The sequence below is a fragment of the Lactuca saligna genome, chromosome 7, assembly GCF_052625555.1.
Source record: "Lactuca saligna cultivar CGN05327 chromosome 7, ASM5262555v1, whole genome shotgun sequence".
In the NCBI taxonomy this organism is placed as follows: Eukaryota; Viridiplantae; Streptophyta; class Magnoliopsida; order Asterales; family Asteraceae; genus Lactuca; species Lactuca saligna.
In genome coordinates, this window is record NC_136423.1 from 7,802,455 (window position 1) to 7,829,578 (window position 27,124).

At 36.4% G+C, this 27,124-nt stretch overlaps 2 protein-coding genes across 3 annotated transcripts; one reads left to right on the forward strand and one right to left on the reverse strand.

The window, feature by feature from the left end:
* Positions 1–369: 369 nt before the first annotated feature.
* Positions 370–2,007, reverse strand: LOC145006634 (DUF641 family protein (DUF641)). The gene is made up of 3 exons (XM_078965713.1): positions 616–2,007; positions 517–552; positions 370–456 (listed from the first exon to the last, which is right to left on the reverse strand). Exons 1-3 carry the CDS (start codon positions 2,005–2,007, stop codon positions 370–372), a joined length of 1,515 nt encoding a protein of 504 aa, XP_078821839.1.
* An 8,725-nt stretch (positions 2,008–10,732) lies between these two features.
* Positions 10,733–19,524, forward strand: LOC145007405 (uncharacterized). 2 transcript variants are annotated; one of them, XM_078966346.1, is made up of 5 exons: positions 10,733–10,844; positions 11,647–11,734; positions 12,248–12,319; positions 12,712–13,940; positions 19,418–19,524. In XM_078966346.1, exons 4-5 carry the CDS (start codon positions 12,716–12,718, stop codon positions 19,435–19,437), a joined length of 1,245 nt encoding a protein of 414 aa, XP_078822472.1. In that variant the 5' UTR covers positions 10,733–10,844; positions 11,647–11,734; positions 12,248–12,319; positions 12,712–12,715; the 3' UTR covers positions 19,438–19,524. The 2 variants fall into 2 exon arrangements, with proteins under 2 accessions (XP_078822472.1, XP_078822473.1); XM_078966347.1 differs by lacking the exon at positions 19,418–19,524 and adding an exon at positions 18,817–18,908.
* Positions 19,525–27,124: the final 7,600 nt, after the last annotated feature.

Genomic DNA, 27,124 nt, shown 5'->3' on the forward strand with positions numbered 1-27,124 from the left:
TGCAAAAAATAGAAACATGCTTTCATTTATTTGTTTGTTATAGCAATATCATCCAAATACAAAGCAAGTGTCACTGATACAATTAAGTAGATTTTTAAAAGCAAAATACCCTAATAATAACAAATTTTGAAAGTACAATGCTATAATCAGATAGATTTTTCAAAGTACATTGTCTTAATTAGAAAAAAGTCAGAATAACGATGCTATAATTGAAACTAAACGAAAGTAAGATGCAATGTTTAAAAAAAAGGTACAATAGCTATGTCTTGCATTAAGCTTTTTTTTTTCCATTAGATACTTAGATCATTGCAAAAGACACGTTTTGATAGAATTTGAATTAGATGATTTAAAAAAACTGCTATGATATTTTCACAACTTTGGAGTAACATACAATTCGTTATCTTCTTTAGTATCACAACGAGCAAAGAACTTCTGTACAGAAATCTCTACACGAAACTAAACACTCAAAAAACAAACCTAAAAAGTAACAATAAAATGTAAACTTAAATACATTACCAGGAAACTCCTCTTGTAAACCGCAAGATCAAAACTCTAACATCCAACAAGATTCACAAAATGTTCTTATTTTGTATGCTTTGATCCACTTAAATAAACTTGAGATTGAACAACTGTTCTTCCAATTTTGAATCCAGGTACAACTGTAAACCCCACTTTTGATAAACCCTTGTCATGATGAAATTTATCTTTTTTTGTTACATCTTCCATGTAAACCATTGAAAAGTCAACACCTTTTTCCACTTGAAAGATCTCAACTGGTGGAGTAAATGATCGTGCCAGTTTATGAAGTAACCACATTGAGCTAGACATATTAACAAATGCTTCATAGAATATGCTTAAAGACTTCCATGAATCCAAAACCTCCTTCTTTATGTCCAAATTCTTGAATATTGAAGACTCCATTGTTGGATGCACAAGTTCTTCGTACTTTCTTTCACAATATTTTGAGAAAGGGAAACTAGGGTTCTTGTTTAGTGTTTCCAATGGGTTAACTGATACGTGATCAAATAGTTCCATTGAGTTATCGGAGGATTCACTTCCGATCACACCAAAATTTTCGGAATCAAAACCTTGAAACATACCCAAAGAGACATATGATAGAAAGGCGTAACGATTATGCCCCTTTCTTGCGTACGTAACGTCAGGATGAACGTAATTAGCTGCTAAATCTAAATCCCACCCTGCTTTTTTCATCAACTGGATCAAAAGTTTTGTGAACTGATGTGAAGATCGACAGGCGTCACGTAACATTGAATCGAAAACCCTAATTGTTGGCAAAAAACCATTTGGGGGTTTTAAGTTTTTCGACAATTTGACTGATAGTTTGGAATTACACTCCTCGATGTCCGCCAATTGCTTCTTTAACATCGAAACCTTGTCGTCTTTCCCGTCGATATCTGACTGCAATCTATTAAACATGGTTTCTAAAGCTCTTAATTTGTTCTGATTCTCATTAACCTGAGCTTCCAAACAAGACCCGGTTGTGAAATCAAGATTAAAATCCGGATTCTTTCGAGAATCTATATACAATCCCCTCAAATCGTATAATTTCTGAAGTTGATTCACTAAAGCTTTATCATTAATCATAATCCCTTCTTCATCAAACGGCACATGGGCTGTTTGTAATTGAAGATACGAAGCTTCGAAAGATGAAATCACAGCGAAAACAGATGAAATTAGATAGTTACCGAAGTGGGTATTGAAGGGTTGTATGATAGAAGCAGAAACACTTTGATTTTGACTTTTCAAATTCAAATCAGGTTTGATGATGATGACTTTCTGATCGGTGATGAAGTCTTCGGCGGAGTCAAGAAGAGTGAACCCATCTTCAGTATCGGAGACAGCAGCTGATACAGCGGCGGAGTTGGCGGCGGATTCTTCTTCTTCGGTGAAGAATTCGAAGGTTTTCGCTTTGAATGCAATTGCAAACTTCTGAAACATTTCTGAGATTTGTGGGGGTTTTGAAGTAGCTGCTGTTCCCAATTCCATTTCGATCTTTGATCTTCTTCACGTAATTATATCATGATCTCAAGAAGACTCATGTGAATGATCTAGAGGTGTGTATGTATGAATCTTTTAACTTTGAGGTGGTGGTGTGGTAGAGAGAGAGAAAGGGTTAACAGTGGTGCCTTGGATGTCTTAGAAGGAAGGTATGAGTATAGAGAGAGAGATAGACAGAGTATTCTTTTCATTAAATTTTTTATTAAATTCTTTATGCAAAATGTAAACACCCTCATTTTCTTAAAACATTTTTTTTTTATGAATTTGATTATTAATAATTCTTATTTAACTGCCAAAGTCAACATTTATGTTTTTCAAGAAGCATCTAGAACTTTGTCTTTGCATATTGATTTTTATAATTAGAAATGAAATTTTGATCATGACTTTATTATCTCTTTCTTGAAGGACGAAATCTTATTAGAGCTATCAAGTTGTTAGCACAATAGCACTGCAAGTTGTTAGAGTGCGGAAGTAAAGGAAAACATACAAAGAAAATTTAAACAACAACAAATAGAAAAATACTAGGAGATGTCTTTTGATAATTGTTTGGGAAAGTATTTTCTGACTAGTAAATGAATCATGTTGTTTGAGTGTACATATAATTTACTGTGCTAAATGATGAAAAATGATCATATTACCTTTCTGTTTTATACTGTGATGGATGAAATTACTGAATAATTATAAAAACATACAAATCATCATATAAAATCAAAATTACACAATAATCATTTAAAAATCTAAATACAAATTGTCATACAAAATAATTAAACATAAATCAATTAAAATCCAAATATAAGCATACTGAAATTGAAAATAACATACTAATTTGCATACAACACTAAAATAAAGCAGGTAAAAGTAGTTGATTAGCAATTTATTCACACAAAGTAGTCATGTATTCAACGACTTTTTAACCACATTCTATGTCTTGTATGTTTTCACCCTCAATCCTAACTTTGGTACCAAATTATTCTAGATTTCTTTTGTTACATGTCTAGAATAAAAAAACATGTATATATAAAGTTCACTATGTATGTACAAAAACATAATATATACACAAAATTCAACATGTATGTTGATAAATTCAGCATATATACACAAAAAAAAAAAAAAAAAAAAAAAAAAAAAAAAAAAAAAAAAAAAAAAAACAACATATATACACAAAAAAACAGCATGTATGTTCAAAAATAGCATATATGCTCATCATGTTTGAACAAAAATCAACATGTTTCAAAAGTTTGAAATACCAGTCTATAATTTACCCACAAAAATCAGTATGTTTGCCCACAAAAAAACAATATATATACCGTTAAAAAAAGTTCAAAAATTCTGAAATGTTACTCTCAAATTAATCACAAATTCTGAGATACTACTCTCAGATTTCGAAAATCAGAAGTAACAAATTATGAATCAACATGTTTATATATATATATATATATATATATATATATATATATATATATATATATATATATATATATATATATATATATATATATATATATCCATGAAGTAACAAACTATTAAACGAGATTCATAGGTTCGAGATTCATAGGTTGGAAAGAAATCAAAAGAAAAAAAAAATGAGACCATAGAAATCAATTCAAAAGAACAGAATAATAATAATAATAATAATAATAATAATAATAATAATAATGATAATAATAATAATAACACAAACATGGTCGGAGATGTGGGGTAGAGACAATGCCGAAGTAGATTAATCTTCAGTGAAGGTACGAGCCGATAATGATTTTCAGTTAAGAAAAAAAATAAATAAAACAATATTGGAGGCGCACATGCAGACGAGGGCAAGTCGCTTTTTTTGTTAGGGCATAATTGTCCCACGCATGTTTCTTTTTCATTCAGACATGGGCTTGTGGCTTCGTGGGAAAGACTCATCTTACCGGAAAAGATGAATTTTTTTATGCAACTGAAACATCTTTCCAGCCCATTCAGCCATAAAGATCTTTATAAGATTGGAAAGATTTTATCAAACAAGACCTAATTACAACAATTCAACGAAAATCATTTTCTTTTATTTTTAATTAAAAAAAATCATCTTAATGTCTTTAATCACACAAGGAGAGGAAGAAAGCTTGATAAAGATCATATTGTTTCCAAGTGCGAACGCAAGATTTCATAGTAGGTGTTGTCGATGGTATATTTTTTTTATATAGTGACATAATAGTAGAAAAATAAAAAACTTTACACTAAGACCGAAAAACACAAGGATTATCGGTACCATTATGAGCACTATGGTTGAACCACTCGTGATCATTTTTAGCTTTATAATTAACCAAATGAGAAGACAGAAACACAACATGAACTAATTACCTCTCAATCAAAATCCGTATGTAATCATGAGGCATGGAAATAAACTCCTCCAGATTAGTTATATTTGTTAAGTCTATAGAAGTTCGTCCTTTTAAATGTCATTTTATTGAATTTTATATTTTTTAGATAGTTTTATTAAACGTTATTTTTTATCAGCTAACTGTTTATTTAACAACTAGTTTTTAAGCTATCAGTTAGCTTTTCAACTAACATATAGCTTTTCAACTAGTACGCCAAACATAACATTCGTGGCTTCATTTACGCGACAATCTCGCGATCACAAAAGAACCTAAAATAATTTAAAAGGATCATGATGTTCAAAATGAGATAATATTTTCGAGCATAATATTTTCGAAGATGTTCATCATTTTCAAATCATGTCAATATTTTTGAAGATACAGTTTACAAGATTTTTAGTACAAAAACAAATAAGAAATTACTTTTGTTTGTACAAAACGATTTTGAAAAAAATAATTTTTTAAAGATTTTCAAAAATACGTTGTATTATGACTGTCAAAATAAAATCTCAAAGCCACAAAAATATTATGAAAGGACATCACCTTAAATAAATGGACCATTTAAAAAAATGATTTTCGAAACTATTATGCTTTTTAGTACTTTCGAAAAATATAGTACATTTTTGTAAATTCTTTTTGAAGATCATAGTCATATTGTTATATATGTTCAATAAAATGGTTATCAGACCCAACCATTATATTCAAATTACTTATGCGATAATCGAGGCTTCGTAAAAACATTTCTTGTAAAATATCATGACGTAATTTATTAAGGTTAAATTTAAAACTTAAAGTTTATAATAAATACAGGACCAGTGGACCACGATAATAATATTAATAAGATTACAAACTATATTTTATATTATTAAAACCACATATTTTTAAATATGTTATAAGTGGACTTGTTAATAAGAATAGAAAATAATGATTACCAAACAAATAAAATATTTAACAATAATCGATAGTAATTAAGCATCGTATACACATATTTACTCATTAGTAATAAATTCAAATTGCTATAAATAACTTTTCAAAAGAAATTAACATCCAATATATTTTCTAAAAATCATTCTTCTAGTATTTTAATACGGAGATGATTTGCACACAACTTTCTAAAAATCAAATTGCTATAAATAACTTTTCAAAAGAAATTAACATCCAATATATTTTCTAAAAATCATTCTTCTAGTATTTTAATACGGAGATGATTTGCACACAACTACCTTTTTCCATACATAATAATTTATGTTTTATAGAGTTGTATAATGCAGCATTTTAAAACACAAATTGTTGTGTTCGAAGAAAAATTGTTATATACGAATCGGTTCTCATTTTAATAACAAAGTCATCTATTATTATTTTTGTTAGTGTAGGACTTCATTTTTATTCTTTGTATATTCCGGTAATAAAAAGGTTAGTAGTAAACGTAGTGGCTGAGGCTTGAGTTGGATTTGATCCCCTTAAACATATTCGCCGTCTGTTCCCAGGGTACAATAGCCTTAACAGCGTGTACTGCCAGATATATATCCATTTTCCTGAAAGAATCAATGGAAGCATGTGTATAGAGAATGAGGAGGAAGAAGAGTATTTTCATTCGTGTGTTGAATGAGATGGTGGAAGTCTCTTTTTATAATTGAACATGTAACGGAAACAAATAAATTCTTGACACAAAATTGATTGAGGCATTAAATACCAATAGATGTGTAATTTATGCATTTGTTACAAAATTCAAACTAGGGACCAAAATTGTCAAGTTTAGCAAAAACGAAGGTTACGCGAGCCCGAGTTTTCGACGCTGCATTTGTGCCCATGCGCAAGTTCGGGTGATTTTGGACTACGAAATCCAAGATTTTCACGCGGGTAGGTCTTGATGTAAACCATAGACACAAGCTTGTAAGCCTTTCATGCATTCAACCTTATAAACCTAGTTGAGTTTGGTCTTTCTACCAATATGAGACCCATTCCCACATTCCTCTATTTGCTAACTTTATTTCTCAAATACCCGTCTTTGAGTATCGATATCTTATTCACATATACTCCATTTTGGACATATAATATATTGTCTCAAAGTTCTTACGGAGGAGAACACAAAACCACTTAGAGTTAATTATGTACATAACATATGTATATATTTATATATGTCCAAAGTTAGTAAAAATATAAATATTTATAATAAAATTTCCAACAATCCCCACATGAATGGAGATCGATCTCTGCACATCAAATTTCCAAACGAAATTTTCAACAGTTGAATCCTGCATAGGATGTATATGTATCACCCTTTGAACCCTCCCTTAAGAATTACACTTAATCTCCTAGTAGTCAGTAGATCTCAATGTCTTTGAACTAAGCGGTCATTTGTGTAGATGGCAATGTAATTCTCACAGGACTCTCCCTAACAAAGTCATATCTTCGTAGACATGTTCGTTTTGGTCATGAACACTAACTTGGTTCTGCAAGAGCTTTAGGATTTGTGCCCCCATAATTCCCTTCGAAGCAACCCCACTTCTCTCTCAAATAGATGATTCCAATAATCATTAAAAACCATATGTTTAGCCTAATTTTGTCACTACATATAGGTGAATCCTTCAAAAAAACCGGCAACAAAAGACTTTAAAAATAACAAGTTTATTTTTAGTTCATAACAAAACCAAACCATCATGGATCCATTTATAGAGTTTAGAATGAAATAAAAACACAACCAAAAATTGTTTAGAATGACAACCTTTAAAGCCTTTGAACCCACTTGGTTTTGGGGTGTTGATGAAGATGGAAAAATCAAAGAATATGATCTTTTCTACAAGTATCAACCATCAAGAGTAAGGCACATGGAATGCTAGTTCCTTCATATATTTTTGAGTCTCTTAAACCTTTAAGTGCTTAAATCAAATAAGCATTAACAAAGACAACTCAAGAGGGCTTCTAATCACCAAAGTAAAGCACCAAACTTCAAAAGAAGAGAGCTCTTCATACTCACGGTTTTTAAAGAGAAAGAAGGAAAGAAAGAAGACCAAAAACTTGCTTATTTCTCATGCATAAGGCGCTCTTATATACTCCATGCAAAATAAGACCTTGATATTAAAATAACATATAACAACTCTTCTCTTTTCAAGAAGCATGGGGCAAGACATGGAGACAAAAGTATTGTTACAAAAGTGTGGACAACCTCCATGATTATAATATATATTTTGGCTATACCTCTCAAAAGAGGATGGATTCTTTATTTTTTTATAAACTCTAAGTTTATAAAATATAAACTTTGTCTTTAGGTAAAAGACAAAAGAACCCAACTAGTCCAAAAGGTTGTGCATAACTTATTAATTCATACCATATGAAATAATAACTAGTTATACTCTCTTATAATTATTATTTTCATAAAATAATAATTATTCCCTAATTAAAATACAAGAATCGATATTATTTATTAATAACCATATTAATAATAAATATACAAAATGTGCCAATTTGATAAAGGTGTGACCCTATAGGATCATATATTATTAGCAATATCACTCCATAATGATCCTTGGGCATATAGATTCAATAATCTCCCACTTGCACAAAATTCATTATAGATTGACATAAAGGAAAGTCAACTCATTACACACATACAAATGAGTAAGAACACATCATCCAAGAGTGACTTTGTGCCCTAACATTTTCCCCATCAAAGTTAGGATTAGATGTCGCGGTTTCAATATCCTATGAGCTTGTGTAATCAAGACTAACTACCTCTCAAAGTAATATTGATCTTCATTTCAACAGATGAATACCCGAGAAGCTTCAAATACCATTCTGCATTCTCCCCCTTTTATAATCAACAAGTGATTATAAAACCCACTAAGGTTGAGAAGCGCCTGCGGAATAAACTTCACAAATCTCCCCCTTGATGTGTGTCATAAATGCAACCGCAAAAAACTTGCATGGAAAAACAATTAATAAAAAAGTCTTGAAAACTTTCCAATTTTTGTGAAAATTTTCGACTTTTGGGTGAGAGTAAACTGTCGCTATCAGAATTCTGCAGGGACCTTTTGTGCCAAAAAAGTGTCTCAAATGCGAAACTTTACCCTAATTGTGAAACTGGGCATAAAGTGTCAATTTGTATTAACTATAGGGCCTGAAATGTAAATTTCACCATTTCTCAGAATTTTTTTAGTCCTATTTCAAAGTTGGGTAGTTTCTACCAACATTTTGAAACTACAGGAATTCATTTCGAACTTCTTCACACTTCACAAACTTTTTACATCATTTCGAAGTTGGACCTTTTCTGCCAAATCGTTGAAAGATCAGGGGTGTAATTCGAAAATGTTTGTTTTCTTACCCACTTCGTTGTATCAGTCGCGAAAGGAGATGTTTAACCATGGAAAACTCAAAATTGAAACACCATGTCTTCGCTTTTAGGTAATAGCTACTCAACATCAAAATCAATATTTCCATTTCGAAGTCATTAATCAACCCTTCGATATCTAACTCGTCGACTTCAAAATCGAGCGACCCAAGCTTTTGCTTTCACCAAATAGCCATCGACCTACTTCCCGAAATCAAACAGGTGACCATTGATCCCAACAAGTCCTTCTAAATCATTACATATAATCATCTACCTTACGACCATCAAAATTGAACCATAACCATCGATTTTACACATCGATGACTCCAATCCTTCGCTTTCAGTCTTGCAACATCGATAATTGACTCCAAAACTTTGACCTCGGTCGATTCGACTTAGACTTCCAAAACAATCAATTTGATATCAAATAAACCAGTCGACCTAATTGAAGTCCTTCACTTCCAGTTCAAATCCTGATTTTCGATTCTAAAGTTGTGGCCTTCGAAATTAGATTACGGGCGTCAACTAAAATCTACATAAAACCAACCCTTCGAAATTGATTTTTCAATCATTGACATCAAAATCAATAAGCCTTTCCATTCGCAATCAACATTCAATCCTTCGTTATCAGCCACTCAACCTCGACATCAACCCACAACAAAAACTGAATTCGATCTCCAAATCAATATATTAACATCAAAAAGCAACATACAGACCTTCGAAATCCTCCATTAACAGACCCTAAAAATCAGACCTTCCTTTTCTTCCTCACGACATCAAGAGATCTGATACACAGTTTGAAATCAATTGTGTCCCAAATCGAATTCCATTCCCAGTTAAACATCATAATAGTCAAAATTGATCATAAGCAACTTTAATCGACTTTAGTCGACTCCAATACCTGTCGAAACCTATTTGATTCAAATAAAAATAGCCTCAAGTCGAAATCAGATTCTGACTCCAAACATTCCAACCAATTGATCTGACTTTGATAATGAGCCCTTTGATTTTGAGTGTTAGACATTTGTTTTGGAATTCGTTTCAGTGTAAGGTTCTTATTTTGACTAGCAAAGTTGAGTTCGATACACTTGATTTGGGCTTAATAAAAGATTGATGAATAGTGATGGACATTTGATTTGGGTAGATGAACAGTAATGAAGCGTAATTGATTTAAACAAAATGAATTTGTTGAATTGGAGCGATCTCATGATGAACAGTGAATTTGGAAGAAAAAAATTGAGAATAAGATTTTGATTTTGAATTGATCTAAACAACAAATAATTGGATCAACAAAGGGATTGAAATGGATTAGATCCAATGAGACAAAATGATAAAAAAAAAAAAAAAAAAAAAAAGCAAAGCACGAATCGAATTCACGAATGTTTTGGAATCCATTTGAAAATTAGTGATACCTTTTTGATGATTCGAGTTCCATTTGTGCAACATACACTTTAGTAACCTTGTTTAATTATCATGTTTCATATGATTGTTAGTTTAAAAATGAATATTATTATATATTATGTTGTTTTAAACGTTTAAAGTAGGTAGTTATAGTAAAATAGAATTGTAAGCGTTTAAAAAATATATATATATATATATATATATATATATATATATATATTATTTTCGGTATGGTTTTAAGCGTTGATTTCTAACGAAATAGGTTTATAATATTTGAAGTTAAACTAAGTTTAGAATCATTTGGAATGTATTAGAGGTGATAGGGAAGTCTTATGTGATTCCGATCAAAAAGTCAACTATCGGAATTAACGAAAGTATAACGTCTAAGTTAAAAATAATTAAATCTGATTTTATTGGAAGATCTTTTCTGGGATATTTTTATTGGAAGTTGTAAATTATCTCGTTAGAAACGTACAGGCGAAAACCTCATCGAAAACGGAGTTTCGAGCGAAAAGTTATGCAATTTTTAGTGTTTAGGGGTAAAACGGGTACCCAAACCGGGTCAAACCCGACCCAACTCGGGTTTTTACCCATTGAAACACGATTTTGAGTCATTTTCCTGCCATTTTCAGTTCGTCACCATCCCTATGGGAGATTTTCACATACATGATCAATCTTGATCAAGTTTTGAAGATTAAATCAAGATTTTGAGTGTTCTTGAAGTATCAAGTCTAGTAATCAAGGTATGAACTCTTAATTTTTGGATTAGCCCTTGTAATTAGTGAGTTATTAAGAGATTAGGGTTTGATCAAAGTGGGTTTACCACTGATTTAATGAAATTAGGCATGAGTTTATGTTATTAACCTAGAATCTTAAATGGAAATCAAGTAACTACATGTAAACTTGAGAATTAATCATATGGTTTAAGAGTAATTAGTGAAAATTAATAATGAAACCCATGGTTTATACTTGAATTAGAATGGATTACTAAAATATTCAGTGTTATCATTGTAAAAGAAGAACTTGGTGATATTGATCATGAGGTTTGATCATGTAAAGGGTAAAATGAAATTATAAAGGGTATAATTGTCCTGTTTTTGTAAAAATCACCAAAAATTATAGAAAAATCGTATGGAGATGTGCTATATATCCCTGGAAAGCTGAGAATGTCTACTTTGATTTTTGTTTTAAAACCAAAATCTAATTCCGGACTTAAAAGGGGTGAAAACAGCTATATGTTCAGTGCAGTAAGGCTGAATTTTGACAGCTTTGGAACATTTTGACAGCTTTAGGATGCTGTTTTGTAAAATTCATAGTAAATTATAGAAAAATCATAAACATGTGAGGTCAGTGGCATTAGAAAGATATAAGAGTCTATTTTATTAATATGTATAATTTATTAGTTATTTTGACATTTAATAAGGGTAAAACAGATCTGCAAGTGACAGCTATACAAAGAACAAAAACTAAAATTTCTAAATTGAAAACAACATAACTTGAGAGTAGTTGAGTAATTGCTTATGAAATTTGAAATATGAACTCCAGGGGTATAATTGAAGGTTTTAGAGGCCTGAGGATGGTGTAATTTCATCAGAAAAAGAGGAATTTTATCGCAACATTCGGTTACAGCACAGTGAGTTCAATATAGGGACAATTGTATGTTATGTGTTATATGTGCAATGTGCTTTCTTGTGTTATTGATCTAAGTGGTTATTACTTGATATTGATTTTGATGCCTTTGGCCATGTAGAGCATGACTCGTATCACTTTGGTATTGGCTTTGTGCCTTTGACCATGTAGAGCATGACTCGTATCACTTTGGTATTGGCTTCGGGCTAGGTAGGGCTGAAAGCCTGTATATTCTAGCAACATGATTAAAAGGGATTGTGTTTTATGTGCCTCTTGGGCTGGAATTTATGATGCTTATGATCCTAAATTATTGTGTCTTAATTATTGTAATCCTTTGAATCTAACCGTTTATTGATTTGGAAAGTCCTTCATTTGATACACATATAAGCCTTTGTTGTCCTTTGTTTCTTTTTGTTCCTGTCATATTGTTATGTATATGGCATAGCGTTATATTGTATCTATTTTTGAACTCACTAAGTGACGCCCACTTATCCCTTTTAGTGTTTAACTATTTCAGGTGATAAGCATCCAGAGTAAACACGCTTTGTTGGAGGACTTAGAGTAGTTGACACTACTACGTTTTTACTTGGTATACATATATGTATATGGATTATAAATTCCTGGGTAGTTATGTATTTATACAACTAGTTATGAAACTTTGTAAAAACCCTTTTAGTTGGTTTGTATCCATGCTTTTGTATTTAGACCACTAGTGTGAATTATAATTATGAATATGCATGTAGCATGTTTGGCTTTATGGTAATTTTAGTGAATGGGGTCATACAATTATGGTATCAGAGCACCGGTTTAAGCGAACTAAATACCACGAATTGGTATTTAGACTTAAACTGTTGGAAGTTCAATATATGAACAGATTTATTGTCCGTATATGGATACAAACCATAGGAAAGACTTAAGTGGGGTGTTGGGTAATGATAAATCCTTATATTCTTACGTGTTATGTTACTCCAATTTTTTCAGAGCAATGGCTGAGCAGGAGGGTAGTCATACACCAGATGTGGGTGGAGATCTTCATCTTAATGAGGGAGATACTCCAATATCCCCTCGTGAGGAGCGGCTTTTGGATAAACTTACTGGTGTTATTCGACAAACTCTAGAACAACACAAAAGGGATAGTGATAAGGGTAAAGAGAAAGCCACCGGAGAGTCTTCAAGAGAGAAAGCGAAACGTCCCTCATTCAAAACTTTCAAGAGTAGTGGTGCTACAGAGTTTTCAGGTGTCCTTGATCCCATTGTTGTTCTTACCTGGATCCAGAACACAGAAAAAGTATTTCGTATCTCCCATGTGGTTAATGAAGACAAGGTTAACTATGCTTCTGCAATGCTCATTGGAGAAGCCTTAGTCTGGTGGGAAGCGACATTTGAAGCTCTTAACGAGTATGACCAGGAGAATTTATCTTGGGAGATGTTTAAAATCCGCTTTCTAGGAAAATATTGTCCTCTAGATATGAGGAGAAGACTGGAGAAGGAGTTCCTCGAACTTAAGCAAGGAGGAATGACTGTGACCGAATATGAAACTCAATTCAATCAAAAGGCACGGTTTGCTGCGAAGTATATCCCGACTGAAGACGATAAAAGTCAGTTATTCATGGAAGGGTTACGGTATGAAATCCGTGATTTCGTGATCAATCGGGATATTCTATCATTCGATAAAGCTGTTGAGTATGCCCGAAAGCGCGAGCATGACTTAGAGATACGTGGTGCCACTCTTTCTATCCCGAAGCATCCACGTGTTGATCGAACTGTTTCTGTTTCAACTAATCCATTGGGTCGATCTGCTCAATCTGATCTTAGCACAAAAGTACAATCTCAGAGCGCCTTTCGTGGTCGCGGTCGGCCACAATCTTTTTCTCTTCAGTCGAGAGCTCCACCACCATGCCAGAAATGTGGAAAGAGCCACCAAGGTCAATGCAGGGTAGGAAAAGGACCAGTGATTTGCTATGGATGCGGAGAAACAGGTCATATGAAGCCCGTTTGCCCGATGAGGAATGTTACATGTTATGCTTGCGGTGTTACTGGCCACAGAAAGCGTTTCTGCCCTACTCTTACCAGCCAAATGGTGAGAAGTCAAGCTTCCGTTCAACAACCAGTGGGTACTTCAACCCAAAAGGAGGATGTGCCAAAGGCTAAAGGCCGTGCATTCCAGATTACCCCAGAGGAGGCACGCGAGGACCCGAATGTTGTGACTGGTACATTTCTCGTCAATTCTAGACCTGCTCACATCTTATTTGATTCTGGTGCCTCAGATTCTTTTGTGTCTCGTGAATTTGCGCGTTCTTTTCAAATTGCATGTTATGCACTCGCCCAACCATTTCATGTAGATACCGCGGGAAGTGTATCATTACTTGTTGATAAAGTCTATAGAGATTGTGTCATAGAAATTGAAGGTTATAATTTTCTTGCCAATTTGATTCCTATCTCCCTACCCAACTTTGATATCATTCTCGGCATGGACTGGTTGTCAAAGAACCGTGCAGAACTCTTGTGCTATGAAAAGATAGTACGCATTCCTATTGAAGGGGAGAATCCTATTTATGTCTATGGTGAACAAAGAATCTTCAAAATAATCTCTTTCCTTAAAGCTCGTAAATTCATATCGAAGGGGTGTTCTATCTATTTGGCCTACTCAGTTGATGTCTCAAAAGAGGAGAAGAAAACGGTAAATAATGTTCATGTTGTTAACGAATATCCTGATGTTTTCCCTGATGACTTGCCTGGCCTTCCTCCGGATAGGCAAGTAGAATTCCGAATTGACCTTGTGCCTGGTGCTGCTCCGATTGCAAAGACTCCTTATCGTCTCGCGCCAACAGAGATGAAAGAAATGATGATCCAACTGCAGGAATTACTTGACAAAGGCTTTATCCGACCGAGTACTTCTCCCTGGGGTGCTCCTGTATTGTTTGTCAAGAAGAAGGACGGATCGATGCGGATGTGCATTGATTATCGTGAGCTGAATAAGGTGACTATCAAAAACAAGTACCCACTACCTCGCATTGATGATTTATTTGATCAACTTCAGGGTGTTAGCTATTTCTCGAAGATTGATTTGAGATCTGGATATCATCAGTTGAAAGTTCACGAGCAGGATGTGCCGAAGACTGCTTTTCGTACTCGATATGGGCATTATGAATTCCTTGTTATGCCGTTTGGTTTAACAAATGCTCCTGCTGTATTCATGGATATGATGAATCGGGTATGTCGCCCAATGCTTGATAAATCAGTCATCGTATTCATTGACGATATTCTAATCTATTCCAAGTCTGAATCTGATCATGCCATTCATATTCGTGCGGTGTTAGAACTTCTTCGAAAGGAGAAACTATATGCTAAATTCTCGAAATGTGAATTCTGGCTTCGCCAAGTTCAATTTCTTGGCCATGTTATTTCTAGTGATGGTGTATCTGTAGATCCTATCAAAATCGAAGCCATTCAAAATTGGGAAGTGCCCCGTAATGCTTCCGAAATTCGTAGTTTCTTGGGTCTCGCGGGATATTACCGGAGATTCATTAAAGACTTTTCTCGTATAGCCATACCGCTCACGAGTCTTACAAGGAAGGAAGTAAAGTTTGAATGGGGTGAAGCCCAAGAAAAAGCTTTCTCAACTCTAAAAGATCTTTTGACTCATGCTCCAATCTTATCACTCCCAGAAGGTGATGATGATTTCTCCGTATACAGCGATGCTTCAAGATTGGGACTCGGTTGTGTGTTGATGCAACATGGCAAAGTGATAGCCTATGCCTCAAGACAACTGAAAGATTATGAAAAGAATTATCCCACTCATGATCTCGAACTCGCTGCAGTGGTATTTGCCCTAAAACTTTGGAGGCATTATCTTTTTGGTACAAAATGCCAATTATTTACTGACCACAAAAGTCTCAAGTACATATTCAGTCAGCAAACTTTGAATATGAGACAACAACGAGCCATGGAGCTGATCAAAGATTATGACTGTGAAATCCTATATCATCCTGGAAAAGCCAATGTAGTTGCCGATGCACTTAGCAGAAAAATTTATCGTAATAGTATGTGTTATGCTATTACTCATACCACAGTAAAATTCACTATTCTAGATGAACTAAAGAAATGGCAAGAAGAGGCCCTAAAGCCAGAAAATGTGAAGAAAGAAGGGATGATACATTATAATGATGCTTTACTTGATGATCCGCGAGGATTAAAAGTATTCAAGAATCGGCTATGGATTCCAAAGATTGGTGGATTAAGACAGAAGATTTTAGATGAAGCCCATAAATCTAAACTTTCAATACATCCTGGTACAAGTAAAATGTACTATGATGTAAGAGCTGATTATTGGTGGCCTGGATTAAAGAGAGACATTGGAAGATATGTACAGGAATGCTTAGTATGCTTACAAGTCAAAGCAGAGCACCAAAAGCCTTATGGAACCCCAGAAAGTCTTAGTGTTCCTGTATGGAAATGGGAAGAACTGTCCATGGATTTTATTACCAAATTGCCAAAGACTGCTAGACAACATGATAGCATTTGGGTAATTGTCGATCGCCTGACTAAAAGCGCTCATTTTCTTGCCATGCGTGAAACGGATCCAATGGAGAAATACGCACAAGTATACTTGGATGAAATTGTTGCAAGACACGGTGTGCCATTAAAGATCATTTCCGATCGTGATACTCGCTTCACTTCTCACTTTTGGGCAAGTATGCAACGTGAAATGGGATCTCGAGTTGCTCTCAGCACAGCTTATCATCCCCAGACAGATGGTCAGACAGAGAGAACAATCCAAACCGTAGAAGATATGCTTCGTGCATGTGTCTTGGAGTTCGGTGGTAACTGGGATAAATACTTACCTCTTGTTGAATTTTCGTATAATAACAGTTACCACGCTTCAATCAAAATGCCACCATATGAAGCATTATATGGTCGCAAATGTCGTACACCATTGTGTTGGCGAGACATAGGACAAAAGATCCTTGGAGGCCCTGAAATGATTCAAGACACCACCGACAAGATTCAAATTGTACGAGAAAGAATGAAAGCGGCCCAGGATCGACAGAAGTCCTATACAGAAAAGAGGAGACGACCCATAGAATTCCAGGTGGGTGATTTCGTAATGCTAAAAGTATCCCCGTGGAAAGGCATTATGCGATTTGGGAAGAAAGGAAAACTAAGTCCTAGATTTGTTGGTCCTTTCAAAATCATCCAGAGAGTTGGTAAACAAGCATACCGCTTGGAATTGCCGGAAGATTTGGCAGGTATTCATGATGTGTTTCATGTGAGCTATCTACGCAAATGCTTGAGCATCTATGATGAGACAGTTCCATTATCAGAGGTGAAATTGGATAATAAGTTAAGATATATAGAAGAACCTGAAGAGATTATAAATGAGAGAACGGTTGATCTGCGTAATAAAGAAGTGGAGTTAGTGCTTGTCAAGTGGAAACATCATCGAGGCCCAAATTATACTTGGGAAAATAAGAATGACATAAGAGAAAAATATCCCCGTTTGTTTAAATCGTCGTGATTTCGGGGACGAAATCCTCAAAAGGAGGAGGTATTTGTAACATACACTTTAGTAACCTTGTTTAATTATCATGTTTCATATGATTGTTAGTTTAAAAATGAATATTATTATATATTATGTTGTTTTAAACGTTTAAAGTAGGTAGTTATAGTAAAATAGAATTGTAAGCGTTTAAATATATATATATATATATATATATATATATATATATATATATATATATATATATATATATATATATATTATTTTCGGTATGGTTTTAAGCGTTGATTTCTAACGAAATAGGTTTATAATATTTGAAGTTAAACTAAGTTTAGAATCATTTGGAATGTATTAGAGGTGATAGGGAAGTCTTATGTGATTCCGATCAAAAAGTCAACTATCGGAATTAACGAAAGTATAACGTCTAAGTTAAAAATAATTAAATCTGATTTTATTGGAAGATCTTTTCTGGGATATTTTTATTGGAAGTTGTAAATTATCTCGTTAGAAACGTACAGGCGAAAACCTCATCGAAAACGGAGTTTCGAGCGAAAAGTTATGCAATTTTTAGTGTTTAGGGGTAAAACGGGTACCCAAACCGGGTCAAACCCGACCCAACTCGGGTTTTTACCCATTGAAACACGATTTTGAGTCATTTTCCTGCCATTTTCAGTTCGTCACCATCCCTATGGGAGATTTTCACATACATGATCAATCTTGATCAAGTTTTGAAGATTAAATCAAGATTTTGAGTGTTCTTGAAGTATCAAGTCTAGTAATCAAGGTATGAACTCTTAATTTTTGGATTAGCCCTTGTAATTAGTGAGTTATTAAGAGATTAGGGTTTGATCAAAGTGGGTTTACCACTGATTTAATGAAATTAGGCATGAGTTTATGTTATTAACCTAGAATCTTAAATGGAAATCAAGTAACTACATGTAAACTTGAGAATTAATCATATGGTTTAAGAGTAATTAGTGAAAATTAATAATGAAACCCATGGTTTATACTTGAATTAGAATGGATTACTAAAATATTCAGTGTTATCATTGTAAAAGAAGAACTTGGTGATATTGATCATGAGGTTTGATCATGTAAAGGGTAAAATGAAATTATAAAGGGTATAATTGTCCTGTTTTTGTAAAAATCACCAAAAATTATAGAAAAATCGTATGGAGATGTGCTATATATCCCTGGAAAGCTGAGAATGTCTACTTTGATTTTTGTTTTAAAACCAAAATCTAATTCCGGACTTAAAAGGGGTGAAAACAGCTATATGTTCAGTGCAGTAAGGCTGAATTTTGACAGCTTTGGAACATTTTGACAGCTTTAGGATGCTGTTTTGTAAAATTCATAGTAAATTATAGAAAAATCATAAACATGTGAGGTCAGTGGCATTAGAAAGATATAAGAGTCTATTTTATTAATATGTATAATTTATTAGTTATTTTGACATTTAATAAGGGTAAAACAGATCTGCAAGTGACAGCTATACAAAGAACAAAAACTAAAATTTCTAAATTGAAAACAACATAACTTGAGAGTAGTTGAGTAATTGCTTATGAAATTTGAAATATGAACTCCAGGGGTATAATTGAAGGTTTTAGAGGCCTGAGGATGGTGTAATTTCATCAGAAAAAGAGGAATTTTATCGCAACATTCGGTTACAGCACAGTGAGTTCAATATAGGGACAATTGTATGTTATGTGTTATATGTGCAATGTGCTTTCTTGTGTTATTGATCTAAGTGGTTATTACTTGATATTGATTTTGATGCCTTTGGCCATGTAGAGCATGACTCGTATCACTTTGGTATTGGCTTTGTGCCTTTGACCATGTAGAGCATGACTCGTATCACTTTGGTATTGGCTTCGGGCTAGGTAGGGCTGAAAGCCTGTATATTCTAGCAACATGATTAAAAGGGATTGTGTTTTATGTGCCTCTTGGGCTGGAATTTATGATGCTTATGATCCTAAATTATTGTGTCTTAATTATTGTAATCCTTTGAATCTAACCGTTTATTGATTTGGAAAGTCCTTCATTTGATACACATATAAGCCTTTGTTGTCCTTTGTTTCTTTTTGTTCCTGTCATATTGTTATGTATATGGCATAGCGTTATATTGTATCTATTTTTGAACTCACTAAGTGACGCCCACTTATCCCTTTTAGTGTTTAACTATTTCAGGTGATAAGCATCCAGAGTAAACACGCTTTGTTGGAGGACTTAGAGTAGTTGACACTACTACGTTTTTACTTGGTATACATATATGTATATGGATTATAAATTCCTGGGTAGTTATGTATTTATACAACTAGTTATGAAACTTTGTAAAAACCCTTTTAGTTGGTTTGTATCCATGCTTTTGTATTTAGACCACTAGTGTGAATTATAATTATGAATATGCATGTAGCATGTTTGGCTTTATGGTAATTTTAGTGAATGGGGTCATACAATTTGCAACGAACGAATTAAATTTTGAAGATCCTGGTTCTTTTGTTGGAATAAGAAAATATCCAATTTGAATATTGTACCACCCGTGATGCGTGTTTTAGAACTCCTTCTTTGTGTTCTTCAATGATCTAACACCATCTTCATAAGAACCATCAACACTTTTCGGTTTTGACTTCAAATTCATTGCAACATTTGATGATTATTGCTTTGGAACCTATTGTGACATGATCTTGAGGGGATTGGATGCTAGTTGACGAATCAATCCTTAAAGTTTTCCTAAGAACACAACACAGAAGAACCATTAAAGGACGACCAGGTGTTCTCTCGGGACATCGCTCTGGCGATCAAGTTAGTTTACTTAGAGAGAGTTAAGGGTAAAATATGGGTGGAAGAAGATGGATCCTTCCCTTTAGCTGGAAGATATCCCTTTATACCTATTACTAATGGATCATGGGTAGTCTACCCCATGTGTGTGAGACGTGGTCCTTCTCCCACTCCTCTCACTAGGAGAAGGTGGTCCATTCTAACTGATTGCTAGGTGACATCAGTTTTGGGCGTCATCAAGCTCTTCATCACGACCTGATTGGTTGTGAGTGAATAAGAGGATCACAAGGAATATCCTTTCCTTGTGAAGAAAAGAGAACTGCCATCTTGTCGTTGGATTGCTTAGGCTAAGGTCGGGCCTTAGCCAAGGTCTTGGCTTGATAACATCCTATTTATGCTTTTCATTAAGTTTAATGTGACCATTCATAGTAACGTTAACAAGTCCCTTAAACCAATAGGCTTCTGCGATAATGACATAGCAGAGTCGTTCTGGTCTACTTATAGACACGTGGCGAGCTGCTACTAATAGCTTATGCGGTTGTCAGGGTGAAATCACCGTTCTTCGATGGCTTCATTATGAAAACGATTCGCTACTCCTTTGGTAGCATTTAAACCTCTGTTCCTCCTGACGTTCTCTCCTTACTCTATGCCTTTCTCTTCTTGCCTTCCTGCCCCAAAGAATCCTTTCGACCTTTTCTTCGCCTTCTTTCATGGCTAATTCACATTCTTTGGGAAGGGATCTTACCACCGAAGAATAGGAATCTTTTCAGTTTCAATTTGGGTTTGTCCACGAACATGGGGTTCAAATTCCTCTTCATGATGCATCACTTTACAGTTCTCCCGAGGGTAAGGTTGGAATTTCGGTTGCCTTACTCGAAGCGGGTCTGCATTTGCCCACTACATATTTCTTCAATCTGATCATTTGCGAGTACAGGTTTTCTATGAGAGAGATGACCCCAATTTCCATAAACAAGATAGTCGGTTTTGAACTCCTTTATCGTACCCTAGTTCTTCAACCAACTATTCCGGAATTCAAGTACTTCTTCAATGCTTTTACCCAATCTGGGACTCGGACCCTTTCTCGTCGGCAGGGAGTCCCTACTCTTAAACACAACAAGAAATCCAAGAAAAATTGGCAGGATAAGTTTCTATGGGTGAACAACGACCTTGTGGTGCTTAGCTACCCAAGGACCAAGGCATATGTGTATCGTGCTCCAATGCTCTTTGGTTCTGATTAGGAGCTAGCAGATGCCCTGGAGAAGATCAACATCAAAGGTCAGAACTGGCTCGACTACTTTTCGGCCACCAGTGGGATGAGTGTTGCTTGGAGGGCTCGTGGGGAAATGCTTGAGTTATTCGTCGAGAAAGAAGGTATGATACTTCTTCTTCTGTCTTCTCTTATATTTCCCCCTTTCTTTACTAGGCAAAACCCTTGAAAATCGGTAATTTTGTTAATTGTTGCTACATTTGCTCTGTTGTCAGTAGTAGAGGAGGTTATCTCCTTGGAGAAACCTCTTCAAGGTCTATTCGACGGTGATCTTCATCTTCGTTATGACGACCTTGTAGAGACTCTTCCACCCCCTATTTCTGGCTGAGGAATCGAGGTTACCGTTGGTTTGGAAAGTGCTATTATTGCTGGCGAGGATCTAGATATGCAGGACGTGGTTTTTACTCACGCTTCTTCAAAGGATCATGTCACTTCCAGGTCCCTAAGGAGTCTCTGCTATTTAAATAGACATTTTGCTTTCTTGGAAGCATATACCAGTGGTCGTGCAGAGATGGTTAGCACCGAGCCCCCACTCCACAAGAAACTTAATGTGAGTATCTTGCTGGGAGGTTCCTAAGGTTCTACACGTGCCCCCGATGAAAGTCCTCCGAAATTGCAGGAGGGAGCACACAACAGGGCAACTGAACTGCCCAATCCTACAAAGAAAGAAAACCTCTATATGACAAGCCCTGATCCTACTGTTGGAGGAGTTGAGGTGAAGACCGTGTCTTCGCCTTCCTAAGGTCTCGTATCAACTGCATCTGGTAAAACAGGAACTGTCCCCCCCCCCCTCTGCGGGTTCTTATGCAGGTTCCTATAGGCCATCTTGGAGCCTGACCCCCAAAGACCTCGTGTCCGACCACGACACTGCTCTTGAGTGGTGTTGGCATGCTTTTCCTCCTACGCCGCTGCTCAAGTGTCATCTTACCTGGTCTCAGCCGCTGAACGCATCTCCGATATTGAGGCTATTCAATCTCTGTTGTCAGGTGTAGAGGAGGTTATCTCCTTGGAGAAACCTCTTCAAGGTCTATTCGATGGTGATCTTCATCTTCGTTATGACGACCTTGTAGAGACTCTTCCACCCCCTATTTCTGGCTGAGGAATCGAGGTTACCGTTGGTTTGGAAAGTGCTATTATTGCTGGTGAGGATCTAGATATGCAGGACGTGGTTTTTACTCGTGCTTCTTCAAAGGATCATGTCCCTTCCAGGTCCCTAAGGAGTCTCTGCTGTTTAAATAGACATTTTGCTTTCTTGGAAGCGTATACCAGTGGTCGTGCAGAGATGGTTAGCACCGAGCCCCCACTCCACAAGAAACTTAATGTGAGTATCTTGATGGGAGGTTCCTAAGGTTCCACACGTACCCCCGATGAAATTCCTCCGAAATTGCAGGAGGGGGCACACAACAGGGCAACTGAACTGCCCAGTCCTACAGAGAAATAAAACCTTTATATGACAAGCCCTGATCCTACTGTTGTCGCCTTCCTAAGGTCTCGTATCAACTGCATCTGGTAAAACAGGAACTGTCCCCCCCCCCCCCCTCTGCGGGTTCTTATGCAGGTTCCTATAGGCCATCTTGGAGCCTGACCCCCAAAGACCTCGTGTCCGACCACGACACTGCTCTTGAGTGGTGTTGGCATGCTTTTCCTCCTACGCCACTGCTCAAGTGTCATCTTACCTGGTCTCAGCCGCTGAACGCATCTCCGATATTGAGGCTATTCAATCTCATTCATACAAGATGAGCATTGAATGTGCAGAGCTGAAGGCCCAGGTAGAAAAGATGGAGGTCGACAAGTGCAGCTGGGAGGCCCAACAAGAGCTTGTGTTATGTGAAAAGGCAAGCCTGCAAGAGCAAGTGGAAAAGCTAGACGAGGAGATGAAGTGCTTGAATAACCGCGTGGGAATCCTGACCTTGGAAAACGTCGGCCTGAGCAAATGAATAACAGAGCTGGAGTCTGACCTGGTTGGGGAGACCGCTGCAAGAGGGGTGTTAGAGAAGGATGCATTATGGATTCTGCACGATGGGCTTAGTCGGGTGGTGGATAGGGTGATTGAGAGTCCCCAATTTATTCAAGGTTTAGTTCATGTGTAGGAAACTTGCGTTGTGGCAGGCTTGGGGCAGGGGAAGAGAGCAGGTAGTTGCCGAGGAATTCGGCCCAGAGATGGAGATGAATGTAGCTGTCAAGACCCAGGAGATGGAGGATGCCCTGTCGACGTTCACTGAGACGGACTTTTCCGGCTATCTCAACCTTGGTAACATGGACTTGGTCGGGCTTTGTGCTCTTTTTTAAGATGCTCATGATGATGGGCCAGGCTCGGTCCCTAGCTCTCTGGTTGGTGATGGCACAACCCCTGCCTATGGATAGTGCAATTTGTTTTGTTTGTGTTAATGTAACTCTTGTGAACAATATTTTCTTTGTCTTTGCTTCCCCAGTGGCAGTCCTAAAGTCCAGGAGTCCGGCAATTTGACAATATTCACTTTTAATTTATGGGTGTGAATGTTTCCTACTATCTCGTATGTGCTTTTGGTTACTTTGTGAATGGTTTATGTTGGCCATAACACGGTTTTTATACAGGGTTTGCTTAAATCCATGGCCTGAGTTCTCTTATTTTTGAACTCCTTGTACTTTACTAATGCTAATATTTTTCTGCTTAAAGACCCTAGGTGTATCCAAGATCGTCATCTTGAGGCTCACCCAACTGTGCATTTCTCATTAGTGGAAGGTTATGACTCTTTTACATTTATGACACATGTTCTTTTGTACATTTGTTATTTTCCATAATGCAATTGATGAACATTCTTTAGGAAAAAGGTTATGAACCTTTTTTTATATAAACCCCCTGGCCGCCTCTTTGTATCGATTTCCTCATGTGATGTTGGATGATTAGTCCTTGTTGTCACATGGTAAACGTACACAACCTCTTTATGTTACTTTTCAAGCTTAAAAATAAGGAGCATCTGAATTGCTCTTTCTTTTTCTAACCTTACTTTTGGAGTGTTAGAAGACTGGAAGTGTTAAAGTAATTTTTTATGGTTAAATTTACATTTCAAAACTAATACAAAATGCCTTTGATAGCATTCAATTTACTTTTTACACTCGTTTTAAGAGTAGAAATGGTGCAGGCTCTACGTATTCTAAGTTCTTTGAATTGCACGCCCGTCCTGGGATTCTAATGCATAAGTGCCATTTTTATGTGTTCCCAGTGGCTCAGCATGGCTGCACTCATTTTTCCTTACCACCCATTCTCTAACTTTAAAATTCTTCACCCTGACTTGGCGATTGTAATAGTTCTCGGTGCGCGATTTATACAATGCTTGGCGCATCTGTGCAGTGTCGCATTTTTCATCGAGCATGTCCAAATCCTGGCCCCACCCTTCTTCATTGGCTATTTCCTCGAACCTATCTGTTCGCAGTGACCCAGCCACTATCTCTAATGGGAGGACTACTTCAGTCCCATACGTTAGGTTGAATGATGTTTCTCCCGTGCATGACCTTACAGTGGTACGATATAACCACAACATTGTCGGGAGATCATCCACCCAAGCGTACTTTGATCCGAGCAACCTGTTCTTCAAACCATTAACTATGTTTTTTGATATCTTAGTTTGTCCATTAGCCTGAGGGTGCGCCACTAACGTGAACCGGTGGTGAATTTTCTTGTCTTTGCACCACTCCTTGAAGGACTTCCTTCAAATTGTGTGTCGTTATCGCTTATGAGAATCCTGGGGGTGCCAAAACGAGCCAAGATATTTTTAGTCATGAACTTTATCATTTGCTTTCCCATGACGGTGGCTAGCAACTCTGTCTCTATCCGCTTAGTAAAATAATCCACAACCACTAACAAGAACTTCACCCCCCCCCCCGGCATTGGTGGGAATGGTCTTATTATGTCATTCCCCCATTGGTGGAAGGACCAGGGGCCGGTGATGTTGGTCAATGGCATGACCGGTTGATTTTGGAAAGGGGCGAATGCCTGGCATTCTTTGCATTTTTTGGTTAGGGTTCTGGCGTCGTTGTACACATCCGACAAATATACCCCTAGGCGAAGTAATTTTCCTGTGCATATGCCCTTCTGTTTTAGAGATACATTTTTAGCCATGGGCTTAAATATCCTCTCCTTTTTAGCCATGGCATAAGTAATCGATATATGGTTTGGTCCATTCTAGGGTAGTTTATATTGTATTAACCCGTTGGTTATTAATACTTCTCATCGGGTGCACTTCAACTAGCACATTCTTTGTTAAGTGATCATAGGAAATTGAGGCTAACTTGCTGAGAGCATCCGCCCTTATATTCTTTCCCCAGGAGATTTGTTTTATTGAGAAACTTTTAAATGTGCTGGTTAGACTATGGACTACATCTAGGTATTTTTGCATCCTTGGATCTTTTTCATCGTATGTTCCATTTATCTGGTTTGTGATAAGTAACGAATCATTGAGAGCTGCTAGTTGCTTTGCACCAACTTCCTTGGCTAGCCTCAGACCCGCTACAAGTGCCTCATACTTTGCCTCGTTGCTAGATACTTTGAAATTGAATCCTAGCGCGTAAGTGATTTCTTCACCTTTGGGGCTTTGAAGGACCAGGCCTGCGCCCAAGCCTTCTTACTTGTTGCGCAGTCGGTGTATAATATCCAAAGTTCTTGAAACCTCCCCAAAAATACAGTCCAAAATTTTCATTTTGTATCTTAATATAAAACCACAAATCATCCATAAACATAAAGAAAATCATGTATCATGTATCTTAAAACATCATATCAAATACTGTGACAAATCATATGAGAAAAATATTATAGTCTATCCAATCCAGGCTGAAACTATGGTGTGTGCCATGCGATCATCCCGAGCCATTCCCCTTGCTTGTGGAAGTACCTAAAACCAAAACTAAAAACTTTAAGCATGAAGTTTACTGAGTTCCCCAAACTACCACATACCATAAAAATATCATGCAACTAGGAGATACGGGCCCTGCCCACTCTCATGGAGATTCGGGCCACGCCCACACTCCGCTGTCTAGGAGATTCGGGCCCCACCTAGAATCCACTGTCTAGAAGATTCGGGCCCTGCCTATACTCCGCTGTCTAGGAGATTCGGGCCCCGCCCACACTTTATTGGCTAACATGCATACGAGTATCACACAGACAACAAGTATATCTTTCATAGAATCCCATAACTCGACTAAAATAATACTATGAGGTTTGGGCCCCGTCCACACTAGAATACTACGAGATTCGGGCCCCGCCCACACCCAGCTGCTAAACATCACATATACGGGCCGGCCTTGGTGCCTTGGACCCATTCCTACTGAAATGAAACTCACCTCCCAAGGCTGACTGTTGAAAACTCGGGTGAGAAATCTCTGACTGCTGCTCCGGCGACTCTCCGGCTATCAATTCCATATACACTTAATAAAAAACTGATAATCTTTCTTAGGTTAAAATGAAAATTTTACCCCTATTCTAGTTTTGGACCATGTCCAAGGCCCAATTCCAATTATTCTTTCTAAGTCCCCAATTTTCTAAATTGGGCCCAACTTCTCTAATGGGCCTTCCATAAGCCCAACCATGTCCTTAGTCCAAAATATGACTTCTGATGGTCCACTAAGGCCCAATAATTGATAAGTCCAATAGTTGGCCCAAACCGAGGCCTAAAATGTGAGAAACCCAATACTGTTGAGTACACGAGGCGTATCTCCTGGTACACTAAGCGTACTGGCTAAATGGCGTGTACGTTGCACGTACCTTCATGTACGTCCAGCGTACTTCCTTATTAAGTCACTTTTCCCATTAAGTGCTTAATACTGAAGTCCAAGGGCTATAATCACAGATCCAAGTCCTCTTCCATGTCTTTATC